Source organism: Staurois parvus, unplaced genomic scaffold (assembly GCF_062004578.1).
Source record: "Staurois parvus isolate SC_StPar_1 unplaced genomic scaffold, SC_StPar_1.0 ptg001428l, whole genome shotgun sequence".
Lineage (NCBI taxonomy): Eukaryota > Metazoa > Chordata > Amphibia > Anura > Ranidae > Staurois > Staurois parvus.
In genome coordinates this window covers 246,519-265,522 of record NW_028319224.1, presented here as the reverse complement: position 1 = coordinate 265,522, position 19,004 = coordinate 246,519, and the positions used below count along the sequence as shown (strand labels likewise).

Below are 19,004 nucleotides of genomic sequence, written 5' to 3'. Positions count from 1 at the left end.
GCCATGGATAGGCACCAGGAAAGGAAAACTGCTGTAAGTATTTGATACAATTTTCTGGTATTCACAAACGTACTGGGTGCAAAAAAAAGGGGAAAAAGTCTGGAAGATGAAAGCGATTGAATCCACCATATCTAAGGACTGGTAGACGGCGACAAAAGACATTTTTGGTTTGGGGTTTATCGGTGAGCGTTCATGAGCACGGGTACAAATGTATTGGAAATGCCCAGCAGCCTGGAAAATCTTTATGTCGGTGTCCAGCGATGCCGGAATCACACAGCAAAGCAGTGACTGACAATGGCCCGTATCTTTCCTCCTCACCATTACTACTGGAAGATTTGCCCGTCTATGATCCCCCCCTTCCCGTGCTGAAATATACAGTTTAATGAGATTTACTTTCCCAAAATTGGATTTTCATAGAAATAAATTCTCTTTTCAAGTTCCTATGAATCCATGGAAATCTCTTCCAGCGTGTATTTCCTCCTCGTTCATTTGTATGCATTACATTTCCTGAATCAAAGAGGGAAAGAAGACTTACAAGACTCGCAGCTGCTTGAGGCCAGAGAAGTCGTTCTTTGTAATACGAGTGATATTGTTACCATTCAGTTCTCTGCAGAAAGAGGGGGAAAAAAAGAAAACTTTTAGCTCAATCTGTCCACCGACACGGCATCCGAATCAGAAAGAATCGTCGTGTGATGGAAAACATCAGAGGGTGTGAGATATTGTAAATCCATGCAGATAGCTTGGCGGGGAAAAATCCTCCGCACCCAATATGAGGAAAAAAGATTAACATTCAACCTGGATGCAATGTCACACATCTCACTCCTTCCTCAGGCACAGGAAAAGGATACATTCATATATAATATTCATATCCTATGTCATAGCATGATGAATAGGAATCACAATACTAATAATTCATAGAGTAATATTATGATTGTTAGTAATAATAACCAAAATAATGATGGCATTAATAATAGTAACATCAGCACATGAAATATTATTATTATTACTACTAATAATAATGTATGCAATATTATTATTACAACCACGCATGTATACTGTTGGTATATGTTATTATTATTATTATACAGTATTTATATAGCGCCAAAGGGTTTGCTCAGCGCCGTACATTATAGTGGGGGACAGAACGTGATACAAGACAGTAACAATACACTACACGAGGGGTTCGAGGGCCCTGCTCTTTCGATCTTACAATCTAGGAGAGTGGTAATAGTAATAATAATATTAATATTAATAATAACAATAATAATAATAACATCATATGTAATATTAATATTATTATTACAACAATACATGTATACTATTGGTATGTGTGATATTATTATTATTATTAGTGATAGTAGTAGTATTAGTAATAATAATAATAATAATAATACCACATGTATTATTATGAGTAATAACAATAATATTTGTGACATTATTATTATTATTATTATTATTATTATTATTATTATTAATAATAATAATAATAATAATAATAATAATAATAATATCATATGGTTTATTATTATTATTATTCAGAATAATAATAGTAGAAATAATACTAATATATATAATATAATAATAGTATCACATGTCATCGCATAATAATATAATAGCATCACATGTAATACTATTTTTATTATTAATATTATTACAACATTATATTACTATAAGTATATGTGTTATTATTGTTATTAGGAATAATAGAAGGGATTCACCATAAATAAAGTAAGTCACCACAATAACAATAACAACAACAACAATATTTGTGATATTATTATTATTCAGCATAATAATGGTAGAAACAATAGAAATGTATATATATATATATATATATATATATATATATACATACACATACACAAAAGATAGATATATAATAGGATATAGCAAAAGTATCCAATGCCATCACATAATACAATAATAGCATCACATGTAATATTATTATTATTACAACATAATATTACTAGAATTATATGTGATATTATTAGTGTTAGTAGTAGTATTAGTAATAATAATAATACCACATGTATTATTATGAGTAATAATAATAATAACAATAATATTTGTGATATTATTATTATTAATAATATTCTCATATGGGATATTATTATTATATAGAATAATAATAGTAGAAATAACAGGAATACTAATATATATAATAATAGTATCACGTCATCACATAATAATATAATAGCATCACATGTAATATTCTTTTTATTATTAATATTATTACAACATAATATTACTATACTTACCGTATATGTGTTATTATCGTTATTTTGAATAATAGAGGGGAGTCACCATAAAGCCACCACAATAATAGTAATAATAATATTTGCGATATTATTATATGTGGTATTATTATTATTCAGAATAAGAATAGGAATAATATTAAACATAATATAATAATAGTATCACATGTCATCGCATAATAATATAATAGCATCACATGTAATACTATTTTTATTATTAATATTATTACAACATTATATTACTATAAGTATATGTGTTATTATTGTTATTAGGAATAATAGAGGGGAGTCACCATAAATAAAGTAAGTCACCACAATAATAATAACAACAACAATATTTGTGATATTATTATTCAGAATAATAATGGTAGAAACAATAGAAATTATATATATATATACACACAAAAGATAGATATATAATAAGATATAATAAAAGTATCCAATGCCATCACATAATAAAATAATAGCATCACATGTAATATTATTATCATTACAACATAATATTACTATAATTATATGTCTTGTTATTATTATTATTATTATTATGAATAAGAGAGGGGCATCACCATAAAAAAACTCACCATAATAATAATATTATTTGTGATATTATTATTATTATTATTCAGAATACTAATAGTAGAAATAACAGGAATAATAATATATATAATATAATCACATGCCATTGCATAATAATATAATAGCATCACATGTAATATTGTTATTAATAATACAACAACATAATAATAGTAGAATTATATTTGTTATTATTATGATGAATGATAGAGGGGAGCCGCCATGAATAAAGTGGCCACAATAAGGAGGGGCAGTCGCCCGGGGTGCAGCGGTAGGGAGAGCTCCAGATCAGTGGTCAGCAACCAGGGGCTGCCGTTTCATGTCTGTTCTGACAGCTGCTGCCCTCCACGCCATTCGTCCACGGCTGACACGGAAAAAAAACACATCATGTGCAAATACATTCTAGCCACAAAGAAGCCAGTGGTTGGCCATGCGGGGGCAGCGGACACTCCATGCCAGCCACGGGCATGCATGGGGGGGTGCTTTGCATCCTTGTCATGGGCACTGGACACGCCTGTCCCTGTCATGTATGTAGTCAGCCGTGGAGGTCTAACTATCTGAGAGAACCACCTGATCTGGAAGACCCCCTGACTGAGGATGTGAGATCTATGGGGGCACCGGGGGGGGGGGGGGGGGGGGTGTCTTCCACTTCCCAAGAGGCTGGGGTGCAAACTCTGTTCTGGATATTTTTTTTTCTCATTCCTGACATAAACTGTGAGCTGCATTGAGTGTGAACGATGGAGAACGGACACAGGGGACACAGGGGACACAGGGGACACGGGGGACACGAGGGACACAGGGGACACGGGGGACACGGGGTCTTCCAGACTTGCAGAATGTGCTGCCGGCAGGGGTCAGGTTACAAAGGTGAAAGGTCAGAGGCAGCAAAAAAATTTGAGGGATGGACCCATTTAAACATCCCAAGCATGTCATTATTAAATGGCACATAGCTCACATGGGGGGCGGTAATGCCGCTGTACGGAGGGGGCCACAGGACAGATGACTGATGCCTGAGCACTTATCATTTACTCATAGCTCACATGGGGGAGCGGTAATGACACTTTACAGAGGTGGCCCATTTAATGCACTCAAGCTTCCTCAGTCTCCCCTCCCCCAGTGATCAGACTGTACATTGTAACTTTGTAGAAGGAAGAGGAGTCATTTCCCCAGTCTACTCCCCCAGTGATCAGACTGTACATTGTAACTTTGTAGAAGAAGGAGGGGGCATTTCCTCAGTCTCCCCTTCCCCAGTGATCAGACTGTACATTGTAACTTTGTAGAAGGAGGAGTCATTTCCTCAGTCTTCCCTCCCCCAGTGATCAGTCTGTACATTGTAACTTTGTAGAAGGAGGAGGAGGCATTTCCTCAGTCTCCTCCCCCAGTGATCAGACTGTACATTGTAACTTTGTAGAAGGAGGGGGCATTTCCTCAGTCTCCCCTCCCCCAGTGATCAGGCTGTACATTGTAACTTTGTAGAAGGAGGAGGAGTCATTTCACCAGTCTCCTCCCACAGTGATCAGACTGTACATGGTATGTGGGAATGCCTCATAGCTGTATACAGGGAAGGGACAAGGGGTGGGCAGGAGGGGGGCTGCCCCCGGCTCAGCAGTAGGGGGAGGGGAGCCCTTACTGCACTCAAACTTCAGAACATCATCTTCATGCCACTGCTGAAAATATCCAGAAAATGGTGGCGAATGTGCGTCGCTCCCTCCATGCCGGGACACCTTCCTCTCTCGCTTGGCTGGATTTCATACCACGGACTGCTGTACAGAGGAGCCGAACCGGCAGCCACAGGATTCTGCATTTCTACTGTTTGACCCCAAACTCGAGAAAAACGAAGAAAATATCCGAAAGTGAAGAAATGGAGATTGGAGAGCGGACAATATGGGTTGTAGGCACACACCTAGACCATTGTGGACACCTGACCACCACAGCTGGTTTTCTGATGACCTATGGACAATATGGGTTGTAGGCAGATAACTAGACCATTGTGGACACCTGACCACCACAGCTGGTTTTCTGATGACCTATGGACAATATGGGTTGTAGGCAGATAACTAGACCATTGTGGACACCTGACCACCACACCTGATTTTCTGTTGACCTATGGATAATATGAGTTGTAGGTACAAACCTAGACCATTGTGGACACCTAGCCATCATATCTATGCAGGCAGGCGCCTAAACAAAAATAGAGACACACAAACACGAGCAAGCCATGATGTTAGGACAAACATCAGCCCAACGTTGGAATGAAGCGTCCATACGAAAGTAAAGATATAGTTTTGGAAGGTTCTAGAGAAGCATTCGACTTTTCTGCTGACCTACGGACAACATGGGTTGTAGGCACACACCTAGACCATTGTGGACACCTGACAATCACACCTGGTTTTCTGATGACCTACGGACAACATGGGTTGTAGGCACACACCTAGACCATTGTGGACACCTGACAATCACACCTGGTTTTCTGCTGACCTATGGACAATATCGGTTGTAGGTACACACCTAGACCATTGCGGACACCAGACCACCACACTTGCTTTTCTGCTGACCTATGGACAATATGGGTTGTAGGCACACACCTAGACCAATGTGGACACCTGACCACCACACCTGGTTTTCTGCTGACCTATGGACAATATGGGTTGTAGGCACACACCTAGACCATTGTGGACACCTGACCACCACACCTGGTTTTCTGCTGACCTATGAACAATATGGGTTGTAGGCACACACCTAGACCATTGTGGACACCTGAACACCACACCTGGTTTTCTGCTGACCTATGGACAATATGGATTGTAGGTACACACCTAGACCATTGTGGACACCAGACCATCATATCTATGTAGGCAGGTGCCTAAATAAAAACAGAGACACACAAACACGAGACAACCATGACGTTAGGACAAACATCAGCCCAACATTGAGATGAAGCGTCCATACGAAAGTAAAGAACTCGTATTTTAGAACTTTTCTGCCTGGGTGCATCATTTGCCAAGCTATCTGCTCAGATATAGTTTTGGAAGGTCCAAGAGAAGCAATCGACTTTTCTACTGACCTGTGGACAATATGGGTTGTAGGCACACACCTAGACCATTGTGGACACCTGACCACCACACCTGGTTTTCTGCTGACCTATGGACAATATGGGTTGTAGGTACACACCTAGACCATTGTGGACACCTTACCACCACACCTGGTTTTCTGATGACCTATGGACAATATGGGTTGTAGGTACACACCTAGACCATTGTGGACACCTGACCACCACACTTGGTTTTCTGCTGACCTATGGACAATATGGGTTGTAGGTACACACCTAGACCATTGTGGACACCTGACCACCACACTTGGTTTTCTGCTGACCTATGGACAATATGGGTTGTAGGCACACACCTAGACCATTGTGGACACCTGACAATCACACCTGGTTTTCTGCTGACCTATGGACAATATGGGTTGTAGGCACACACCTAGACCATTGTGGACACCTGAACACCACACCTGGTTTTCTGATGACCTATGGACAATATGGGTTGTAGGTACACACCTAGACCATTGTGGACACCTGACCACCACACCTGGTTTTTTGATGACCTACGGAAAATATGGGTTGTAGGTACACACCTAGACCATTGTGAACACCTGACCATCATATCTATGTAGACAGGTGCCTAAATAAAAACAGAGACACACAAGCACAAGACAACCATGACGTTAGGACAAACATCAGCCCAACATTGAGATGAAGCGTCCATACAAAAGTAAAGAACTCGTATTTTAGAACTTTGCTGCCTGGGCGCATCATTGGCCAAGCTATCTGCTCAGATATCGTTTTGGAAGGTCCAAGAGAAGCATTCGATTTTTCTGCTGACCTACGGACAACATGGGTTGTAGGCACACACCTAGACCATTGTGGACACCTGACCACCACACCTGATTTCTGCTGACCTATGGACAATATGGGTTGTAGGTACACACCTAGACCATTGTGGACACCTGACCACCACACCTGGTTTTCTGATGACCTATGGACAATATGGGTTGTAGGCACACACCTAGACCATTGTGGACACCTGACCACCACACTTGGTTTTCTGCTGACCTATGGACAATATGGGTTGTAGGTACACACCTAGACCATTGTGGACACCTGACCACCATGCTTGGTTTTCTGTTGACCTATGGACAATATGGGTTGTAGGTACACACCTAGACCATTGTGGACACCTGACCACCACACTTGGTTTTCTGCTGACCTATGGACAATATGGGTTGTAGGCACACACCTAGACCATTGTGGACACCTGACAATCACACCTGGTTTTCTGCTGACCTATGGACAATATGGGTTGTAGGCACACACCTAGACCATTGTGGACACCTGAACACCACACCTGGTTTTCTGCTGACCTATGGACAATATGGGTTGTAGGTACACATCTAGACCATTGTGGACACCTGACCACCACACCTGGTTTTTTGATGACCTATGGAAAATATGGGTTGTAGGTACACACCTAGACCATTGTGAACACCTGACCGTCATATCTATGTAGACAGGTGCCTAAATAAAAACAGAGACACACAAGCACAAGACAACCATGACGTTAGGACAAACATCAGCCCAACATTGAGATGAAGCGTCCATACAAAAGTAAAGAACTCGTATTTTAGAACTTTGCTGCCTGGGCGCATCATTGGCCAAGCTATCTGCTCAGATATCGTTTTGGAAGGTCCAAGAGAAGCATTCGATTTTTCTGCTGACCTACGGACAACATGGGTTGTAGGCACACACCTAGACCATTGTGGACACCTGACCACCACACCTGGTTTTCTGCTGACCTATGGACAATATGGGTTGTAGGTACACACCTAGACCATTGTGGACACCTGACCACCACACCTGGTTTTCTGCTGACCTATGGACAATATGGGTTGTAGGTACACACCTAGACCATTGTGGACACCTGACCACCACACCTGGTTTTCTGATGACCTATGGACAATATGGGTTGTAGGTACACACCTAGACCTTTGTGGACACCTGACCATCATACCTATGTAGGCAGGTGCCTAAATAAAAACAGAGACACACAAACACAAGACAACCATGACCTTAGGACAAACATCAGCCCAACATTGAGCTGAAGCGTCCATACGAAAGTAAAGAACTCGTATTTTAGAACTTTTCTGCCTGGGCGCATCATTGGCCAAGCTATCTTCTCAGATATAGGTCCAAGAGAAGCATATCTATGTAGGCAGGTGCCTAAATAAAAACAGAGACACACAAACACGAGAGAACCATGATGTTTGGACAAACATCAGCCCATATTTTAGTTAAAAAAAAAATGAATTAAACTAAACTTTAAAAAAGAAATGTAAAATATTTTAGTAAAAAAAAAATGTAATTCTTTAGTTAAAAAAATCAAATTATTAAAGATATAATGGGAAAATTTTGAATTAAATTAAACTAAAAAAATAAAATAAAATACATAAATGTAGTATATTTTAGTTTTAAAAAAAATGAAACTCCACCAGAGTCGCCAAAAAAAACAAAAAAAAAAACAGAAATCCTGACCAGGTAGGCGCTGGCTCCCTGTGTACATAACTGGAACGGGTGAGTTAAATGTGTGCTCCGGTATAAAAGTAGAACGGCATAATTTAGATCAAAGCTGACCCCTGATGGAGGGTTCCGGGTTTCGGAGACTATTCATAGGTCAGCGTTCCTTCTGCTCCGACCGCAGTAAATTAAACTAGACCCGCGGAGGGGAAGCGTTTTTTAACTCATTTGATGCTCCGGCCGTCCCTCGCGCCCTCCGGCTATGGAATTTGAACCGCGTTCCATTTTTTTGTAAATCCAGGAAAAACAACGTTGAGCGCGGCCCCGCGCTGCTCCAGGTATGTTTTTATTATGTCTCCGACACAAATTAGTGGAGGAAGCTCCGATTTCCGCATTCGGCCGATCGCAAGGAATGCAAACCGCGCTGGGATCCTTCGGACGCGTCGCACGCCAAGCCGTCAGCGATGCGCAAACAATACTGCAGTTATGTTGCCAGGCCCGCCGGTATCAAAACAAAACGGTGACTAAATATCCCCTTTGCGTCACGGCGTGTACGGATCAGCTGCGACTGGCGGAAAGTCTGACCATTTGGGCCCTCGGGTTTGAGTGTGGGCAAGGACACAGGGGCCCCATGATCCCCTATTGCCGGGGGCCCCATGAGTTGTCAGTCCGCCCCTGGTATCGATCATATATCTCCACATGAAAGTTTCCATCTTACAGAGGCACATAAAATGAAGATTTTGATCTTCCATTGGCCATGAAAGAATGAATCTAACATCAACATTAGACATTGGCCATGAAACATGAAACATTGGCCATGAAAGAATGAATCTAACATCAACAAATTAAAGTATTGATCAGGGGCCGACTGACCGTTCGGGCACTTCAGGCACTGCCCGAGGGCCCGGGGTCAGTAAGGGGCCCTATGAGATGCCCCTAGTACCTTTCATAGGCTTTATTGGGTGTGATTTGAGTGTGGGCAAGGACACAGGGGCCCCATGATTTCCTATTGCCTGGAGGCCCCATGAGTGCTCAGACCGTCCCTGGTCTGAAGAAATTAAAAAAGAAAAAGGCTGTTCTAACGGCGGCCACACGCAGCGCGCAATATCCGGGGGGGGGAAATCTTCATCAGATCTGCGCCTTTTAGGTGTCCGAGGACGAAAAAAAGAAACAATTTCACAAACAGATCCCGATTCAAATGTGGTGAGAAAAACAAAAAGATGACGACGAGTCCCGGCTAGTATTTTAGGCCCATCCAAACCTTCGGGGTTCCCTACATTGATGCATTGTGGTGCTACTCATTCTTAATGAATTATTGCAGGTATGGGCACTTTCACATTGTTACAGCTTGGAGCATAGAGGAGTGACGGCACAACAAGACCGAGAGGTCCATCGATTGCTCCCACTGACACCAATAATGAGGCACTATTCCTCCCACTGATACCAATGATGGGGCACTATTCCTCCCACTGACACCAATGATGGAGCACTATTCCTCCCACTGACACCAATGATGGGGCACTATTCCTCCCTCTGACACCAATGATGGGGCACTATTCCTCCCACTGACACCAATGATGGGGCACTATTCCTCCCACTGACACCAATGATGGGGCACTATTCCTCCCACTGACACCAACGATGGGGCACTATTCCTCCCACTGACACCAACGATGGGGCACTATTCCTCCCACTGACACCAACGATGGGGCACTATTCCTCCCACTGACACCAATGATGGGGCATTATTCCTCCCACTGACACCATCGATGGGGCACTATTCCTCCCACTGACACCAACGATGGGGCACTATTCCTCCCACTGACACCAACGATGGGGCACTATTCATCCCACTGACATCAGTGATGGGGCACTACTCCTTCCACTGACACCAATGATGTGGCACTAGTCCTCCCACTGCAAAATTACAGTTATGAAGTAGCAACGAAAATAATTTTATGGTTGGGGGTCACCACAACATGAGGAACTGTATTAAGGGGTCGCGGCATTAGGAAGGTTGAGAACCACTGTATTAGAGAATTATTGCTACATTTCAGTTACCGAGTAGCCAGCTTCATTGTACCGGATAATTATTGCTACTTTTTCAGTTAAAGAGTAGCCAGCTTCATTGTATTAGAGGATTATTGGTACTTTTCAGTTATTGAGAAGCTAGCTTCATTATATTGGAGAATTATTGGTGCTTTTCAGTTAAAGAGTAGCCAGTTTCATTGTATTAGAGGATTATTGCTACATTTCAGTTACCAAGTAGCCAGCTTCATTGTATGAGAGGATGTTTGCTACTTTTCAGTTAAAGAGTAGTCAGTTTCATTGTATTAGATAATTATTGCTACATTTCAGTTACCAAGAAGCCAGCTTCATTGTATTAGAGGACTATTGCTACTTTTCAGTTAAAGAGGGCCCATAAAATTCCCCCTTCACCAGGGCTAAGATTCTCTAATTCAATGAAGGGTTACTGCTACATTTCAATTACCAAGAAGCCAGCTTCATTGTATTAGAGAACTATTGTTGCTTTTCAGTTACCGAGTAGCCAGCTTCATTGTATTAGAGGATTACTGCTTCCTTTTTATACACTGAATGTATGTAATGGCAAGGGATGCTGGGGGGGTCTATTGATGCTTGCTGTTAGGGGATCTATTATTGCTGGAGAGGATCTATTTTTGAGTGGAGGAGTCTATCGTTGCTGGTGGGAGATCTGTTGTTGCTAGGGGGGGTCATTTGGTACTGGGAAATAACTACTGTTAAGAGTATTGCTAGCTGCTGGAGGGTTTAGAGATCTGTTGTTTCTGTCAGGGGTCTATTGTTTCTGGAGGATCTATTGTTGCTGGAAGGAGTTCCTGCACCTATTCTCTGAGAAAAAAAAATCCCTGCCCATAAATATTCAGACTGCTGCTCCGCTCTTCCTCCCACTATACTTCTAGGACTCCCCAGAAGACGGGGAAAGTAGCAGAACAGCAACCTGTGAGACACTAAACAGCTCCTAACAATGAATCCCTCTGCTCCCTATGAACCCCTCTGCTGCCTACAAGGGAGCCAACTAAATTTGCTTAGCAGCCTACCAAACTAAAAAAGGTACAAAACATTTTAAAAAATTAGGAAACGCTTTCAGTTCTGTAAGAGAAAAGGGGATGACTAACCAGAAGATGCGGGAAAGTCCACTTTCAGTTGGGGTTCAGAACTACATTAATCTGCTGAACAAAAGACAAAACGCCGGACAAAAGAAAACCGCTTTAATATTACAATTTTTTCCAATCTGATATGAAAAGTATCCACAAAACAGACCCTATTAGAAAGACTCTCCAGACGCTCTCCTAAACCAAACAACTTTCACATGGAATTAAAAGATTTTTGATCAGCAAACCACAAATTGGGGGCCTTTGGTTATTGAGGTCTCCACCCCCACCCCCTCCCGGAGCTCTCTTACATCACTTGTTTGTGAATTTTCAGCTGGTTTCATGAAATGAGAGACGAAAATAGAAAACCGTGTTATTTCCTTTCATAAGCATCCAGAAATTAATTAGCTGCCCATAAAATTGGTTCTAAAGAAAATGCCATAAGGAGGTTATATATGTAGCGCAAATGTTTTCATTCTGTGCCAAGAACAGACACAATAGCCCATGCATCGAATGTGTAGCACTTCAGATGAATTCGCTTGAGAAACCGGGATCAGCTGCAGCAGAACGAAACAACATCAGCCATTGCTTCTACCTAGAACTATTTTCTACAAGGTTAGATGGTAAAGGGCCAGTCCACCCAAAATTGGTATTTTCACTTTGATCAATGCTTTACAGCTTCCTTTTCCTCGTCTTAAGTGCTCATTTTGCAGGACCAACCTACCCCAAAGCAATACTTCCTTTTGCACTCAACCACAACGGAAGAGCTCTCCAACCAGATACATGACAAGACCATTTTCTGACCATCTGTCCCACCTGCAACAAGAGGGGTCTCGTTCCTATGGCTTCATGTCTTTAAACAGGTTCTGAGCAATGGGGAGCAAATGAGAGCGAATGCAACTTTGGAACAATAGCTCAATGCTTTCATAAAGTAGACCATGCGAAGCAGGCCTTCCTTAAGGCATAAGGTTCTCTTTGTAGAAGCAACTGTTTGTCAGGGTCCTGTTCACGGCAGAAGTTCTGGAAGATCTGGCATTTCTGCCACTACTCTGCATGGCCACAGAAGTACACATCAGCCTCAGTGTGGTGCCAGACAGCCTTTATAAGGAGGCTCATCACTTCCTCAAGTTGCTGGATGATCTTTAGCTCCCCGTGCCCTGTTCCTGTTTCCTGTGACTTCCTGTTACCGACTCGGCTTGCTCCTGGACCTTTCTACTCTGCTTTACCCCTGATCTGACCTCGGCTTGGCCTACGGATACTCTATCTCTTGCTCCTCTGTGTATGACCTCGGCTATCCCATCTGACTACGTCTGCTCTGATTCCCACCTGGTACCTGGCCTTGGCTTGAACCGACTACCCAGTAAACATCTAAATCCCAGAAGGGCTTGCATACCACGCACAGGCGCCTCCTGTCTGCAGACCTATCTCCGTGCACCAGCTGTGCTTCTGAGTGGACCACCAACCAGCACTCCTAGAGGCGACCTGTGCAACTTTGGGCCAGACTCCCGCTGACCCACTCTCAGGGGAGTCCGGAACTTAGCCGCAAGGGAAGCCCTCTCTCCACTGGCCTCCATCACCAGGTACATGATATTGTTCTGCTTGTCCTTCTGGTAACCACTCCTTTTCCTACAGGAAACTGGCTCCAAGACTACCTAGAGCCCTAAGAACTCCAATACCCAACTTTTGTGAACCAAAGCCCAAATCTGTCCCTACCAAATGGGCTCCTGTCCCTAGGTACACTTCCCGAGCCCAGAACCATTTTTGGTGCAGACTGTGCCATTTCTGGTACGTCTGCATCCAAAATGGCTGCTGGAGTCTTGAAAAACTTCTGACAAAACTTGAGATAGACTCTCCCATTTTGACACCCGGAGACCATAACAGAGAACACCATGGTCCTATCCCTGGCTCCATTTAGCACCAGTAGTAAGTGGTGGCCATGTGATTGCTTTGTTAACTAATGAAAGTACAGGAGGAAGTGGTTTGACAATCGCAGGATTGCTGTATCAATTTTTAACATCGCTAACCCAACGGAGGGGCACCTCGAGTAGAGAAGAGACCTGTCAGGACGCTAATCAGAAGAGGAACGCGCATGTGACTAAATGAAGACCTGGCATATTTGACAATACTTGTTATGGCCGTGCTCGTTTTTGAAAGAATGCCTGCAGGTGCATTGGAATAGCTCCAGCACCCACCCGTGCATGCTGGTTCACGCCCACATACACCCTCAGTGACAACTGGTGCCTTTACAAGGACGGCAACTATGCTCAGAAAGTGTTGGTTGATCTTCAGCTCCCCATACTCCTTGTTCTGTGTATTCTGTGTTCTTGTGTTCCCCCACCACTGACCTGGCTTGCCGTCTGATTCCTGGTTTTGACCTTGGCTTGCTCTTATGGAATCTGCCATGTACAACTCTGGCTTGCTCCTGACCACGCTTCCGCTTACCTTCCTGCCTGATCCACCTGCATGACCCAGGCTCTGCCTCTGACCATGTCTCTTCAGTTCTGCTCCACCAGTCGGACCTGCCTGCCTGTGTGCCACCTTGCCTCAGCTGCCTCTCCAGCTCGCTCCCACCTCCAGAAGCTTCCATGCCACAGCTGGCTCATCCAGAAATCTAGCTGGCAACCAATGCTAATTTCAGCCCAGCACTTCTTTTCACCACCTCCAAGGGTGCTCAGCACTCAACCACAACAGAAGAGCTCTCCAACCAGATACATGATAAGACCATTTTCTGACCATCTGTCCCACCTGCCTACAAGCTGGGTGGGAATATTTAAAATCTAAACGTAGACAGCCAGAGAGCCAAGAAATTATAGCAGCGGCTGGCGTTTCCAAGTCTTCATTCATGCCCAGTTCCCCTCACCTGCCTCCCAAATGTTCCTTAGAAGGCTACCTAAAGATGGAGATATTAGATGGAAGTGAGAAATGTGGGTACGCGCCAATCACAAGAGGAAGCATTGACAAAGTTGGAGCAAATACCGTAAGGTCCCACCTATAAAGCTTCAACATTACTTTCCTTACTTTTTGGACACAGAGTTGCTTTAAGTCATAAACATAGACCTAGACATGCTCTCCTTGTCCACGTTTCATTGATGTGAATAGGAACCCTAAGGCAGAGCCAAATGTTCCTAGTCATGGGCCACACGGCTGCCAGAGGATATTTAAATCATGCCTGTATAGACAGTGGGTGCTTTTACTGAGCAGATTTTAAAAACTATAACTAGAATATTTGTGATCTGATGTTTGTGTAAAACAGTGATGGACCAGTATGTGTTGTCCTTCAGGACGTTTCATATTCAATGGAGGTGTGGTGCTGGTGTCATAAAGCCAACATCAGAAATGCAACGCCTTTCATCAGAGCTATGAGGATGGATGTAGTTGGAACAGACCTGGAACTGCAGACCACCTGCCAGTATGACCCTTTAGGTACTGTCAGAAAGTTCAGTGCTGGCATGACATCCTTACATTGGTGTTTAGTGAAAAGAAAGGCCTGTAAAGTGGTGGTCAGTGGGAGGAATTTCCCTTACATTGGTGGTCAGTGGGAAGAATGCCCTTTACATTAGTGGCCAGTGGGAAGAACGCCCCTTACATTGGTGATCAGTGGGAAGAATGCCGTTTACATTGGTGGCCAGTGGGAAGAATGCCCTTTACATTGGTGGCAAGTGGGAAGAATGCTTCTTACATTGGTGGCCAGTGTGAAGAATGCTCCTTCCATTGGTGGCCAGTGTGAAGAATGTTCCTTCCATTGGTGGTCAGTGGGAAGAATGCCCCTTACATTGGTGATCAGTGGGAAGAAAGTCCCTTACATTGGTGATCAGTGGGAAGAATGTCCCTTACATTGGGGGTCAGTGGGAAGAATGTTTCTTACATTGGTGATCAGCGGGAAGAATGCCCTTTACATTGATGGCCAGTGGGAAGAATGTCCTTTACATTGGTGATCAGTTGGAAATATGTCCCTTACATTGAGGGTCAGTGGGAAGAATGTCCCTTACACTGGTGATCAGTGGGAAGAATGTCCCTTACATTGGGGGTCAGTGGGAAGAATGCTCCTTACATTGGGGGTCAGTGGGAAGAATGTCCCTTACATTGGGGGTCAGTGGGAAGAATCTCCCTTACATTGGGGTCAGTGGGAAGAATGCCCTTACATTGGTGATCAGTGGGAAGAATGTCCCTTACATTGGTGATTAGCGGGAAGAATGCCCTTTACATTGATGGCCAGTGGGAAGAATGCCCTTTACATTGGTGATCAGTTGGAAATATGTCCCTTACATTGAGGGTCAGTGGGAAGAATGTCCCTTACACTGGTGATCAGTGGGAAGAATGACCCTTACATTGGGGGTCAGTGGGAAGAATGCTCCTTACATTGGGGGTCAGTGGGAAGAATATCCCTTACATTGGGGGTCAGTGGGAAGAATCTCCCTTACATTGGGGTCAGTGGGAAGAATGCCCTTACATTGGTGATCAGTGGGAAGAATGCCCTTACATTGGTGATCAGTGGGAAGAATGCCCCTTACATTGGAGGTCAGTGGGAAGAATGTCCCTTACATTGGAGGTCAGTGGGAAGAATGTCTCTTACATTGGAGGTCAGTGGGAAGAATGTCCCTTACATTGGTGATCAGTGGCAAGTATGCCCCCCTTACAGACAACTAAAGAGATCATTGGTGTCATGCAGTTGGCTTTTCTCTGTGATATTGGCCCCAGAACTATACAGGCACCATCAAATGGGAAGTCTATCAGTCACAGCCCAGAACAACCCCTAGCAACCTCCGGAAGTACACAGGCTGGAAATGCTTACTCTACTCTATCCAAAAAAAAAAAAAAAAAACATTTTGGCTGAGGACACACTTCCATAGAAGGTTAAGAGTGGAAACAAAAAACTAACGATAGCTGAGAATTATTATTTGGGCAGAAAGGGAAAATCTAATGTACAAGGTGAATTTTATGGGGAAGTAAGACGCGATGTTCCCATTTCCTTCATCTCAGTCAATGTGAATCTGAATTACAGAGGCCGTGTAATAAACGGGAACATGGGAGAAAAATCCTTCTAAATCACAAACTATTCATTTTTTTTTGTTTAAAGCATTTGGCAGCGGATTGCCCCAAGGCTCGACATCCGAGATGCGCACAGCAATGTCTCAGTGTAATGTAATTCTGCCGCTCTTCCTATTAGTGTCACTACGTCTATTGCAGCTAAAGAGAAAAAGGGAAATATATCCCCGTTAATAAGTGGCAGTAGCAATGACTAAAAGCATAGATCAGCTTTCATTTGCGGCCTCAGAGGAAGCGCGAGAGCCTGTTCTATGTGTTAGGAGCAGATGCTGCTCAGCAAGTCATGAGGAGATAGAATGCGAAGAAAAGAGACTGAACAGAACACGAGCCGGGCCACTTCCTTCCCGCTAAGCCTATCAATTACCGAGGGGGGCTCACACACATGCCTGGGATGGCGAAGGGGTCATACCCACCAGAGGCACATCGCAGGCTGTCCCGGAACACACTTACAGCGGCGTCAGCAGAAAAGCTGAACAAAACATACATGTGCGGTACATGTTACATAGAAAAAAATATCTAACATCGGAAAAATAATAGGCAACATTCAAAGCAATGCAACCAAGTGTTGCAACCAGGGGCGGGCTGACAATTCAGTCAGTAGGGGGCCCCATGAGATGCCCCTGGTACCTTTCATAGGATTTTTTGGGTATGTTTTGAGTGCACACCGACCGTTCGGGCACTCAAGCACTGCCCGAGGGCCCGGGGTCAGTAGGGGGCCCTATGAGATGCCCCATGTACCTTTCATAGGCTTTTTTTGGGTATGGTTTGAGTGTGGGCAAGGACACAGGAGCCCCATGAGCCCTTATTGCCCAGGGGACCCATGAGTTGTCAGTCCACGCCTGGTCAGGGGCGGACAGACCATTCGGGCACTCAGGCGCTGACCAAGGGCCCGGGGTCAGTAGGGGGCCCTATGAGATGCCCCTGGTACCTTTCATAGGCTTTTTTGGGTATGTTTTGAGTGTGGGCAAAGACACAGGGGCCCCATGATCCCCTATTGCCTGGGGGCCCCATGAGTTGTCAGTCCACCCCTGGTCAGGGGCGGACAGACCATTCGGGCACTCAGGCACTGCCCGAGGGCCCGGGGTCAATAGGGGGCCCTATGAGATGCCCCTGGTACCTTTCATAGGCTTTTTTGGGTGTGGTTTAAGTGTGGGCAAGGACACAGGGACCCCATGATCCCCTATTGACTGGGGGCCCCATGAGTTGTCAGTCCGCCCCTGGTATCGATCATATTATTATTATTATACAGGATTTATGGTGCCAATAGTTTGCTCAGCGCTTTACAATATAATGGGAGACAATACAGCAACAATACTGTTCAATACAAGAGGGATAGGAGGGCCCTGATCCTGGGAGCTTACAATCTAGGAGGGAGGGGCTGGTGGTACAAAAGGTAGTAACTGTGGGGGATGGACTGGTAGGAGGAATAGAAGATTCCATTATTAGCTGAGGGCAGGATAGGCTTCCCTGAAGAGATGGGTTTTCAGAGATCACCTAAAAGTGGGCAGAGTAGGCGATAGTTGGATAGATTGGGGTAGAGAGTTCCAGAGGATGGGGGAAGCTCTGGAGAAGTCCTGGAGACAACATATATGGCCATGTGAAAGTGTCCATCTTACAGAGGCACATAAAATGAAGATTTTGATCTTCCATTGGCCATGAAAGAATGAATCTAACATCAATAACATCAATAAATTAAAGTAGCGATCAGGGGCGAACTGACCGTTCGGGCACTCAGGCACTGACCGAGGGCCCAGGGTCAGTAGGGGGCCCTATGAGATGCCCCTGGTACCTTTCATAGGCTTTTTTGGGTATGGTTTGAGTGTGGGCAAGGACACAGGAGCCCCATAATCCCCTATTGCTCGGGGGCCCCATGAGTTGTCAGTCCACCCCTAGTCAGGGGTGGACAAACCATTCGAGCACTCAGGCACTGCCCGAGGGCCCGTGGTCAGTAGTGGGCCCCATGAGATGCCCCTGGTACCTATCATAGGCTTTTTTGGGTGTGGTTTGAGTGTGGGCGAGGACACAGGAGCCCAATGATCCCCTATTGCCCGGGGCCCCATGAGTTGTCAGTCCACCCCTGGTCAGGGGTGGAGAGACCATTCGGGCACTCAGGCACTGCCCGAGGGCCCGTGGTCAGTAGGGGGCCCTATGAGATGCCCCTGGTACCTATCATAGGCTTTTTTGGGTGTGGTTTGAGTGTGGGCGAGGACACAGGAGCCCAATGATCCCCTATTGCCCGGGGCCCCATGAGTTGTCAGTCCACCCCTGGTCAGGGGTGGAGAGACCATTCGGGCACTCAAGCACTGCCCGAGGGCCCGTGGTCAATAGGGGGCCCTATGAGATGGCCCTGGTACCTTTCATAGGCTTTTTTGGGTGTGATTTGAGTGTGGGCAAGTACACAGGCCCCATGATCCCCTATTGCCCAGGGGC

General features: G+C 44.4%; 1 protein-coding gene across 1 annotated transcript in view; it reads right to left on the bottom strand.

Annotated features, from left to right (window-relative positions):
- SLIT1 (slit guidance ligand 1) overlaps positions 1–19,004 on the bottom strand; it is a 615,356-nt gene that overhangs the window by 535,938 nt on the left and 60,414 nt on the right. The window contains exon 2 of the mRNA XM_089662084.1: positions 536–607. Coding sequence (XP_089518210.1) covers positions 536–607 — 72 coding nt within the window. The remainder of the gene's footprint in view (positions 1–535; positions 608–19,004) is intronic.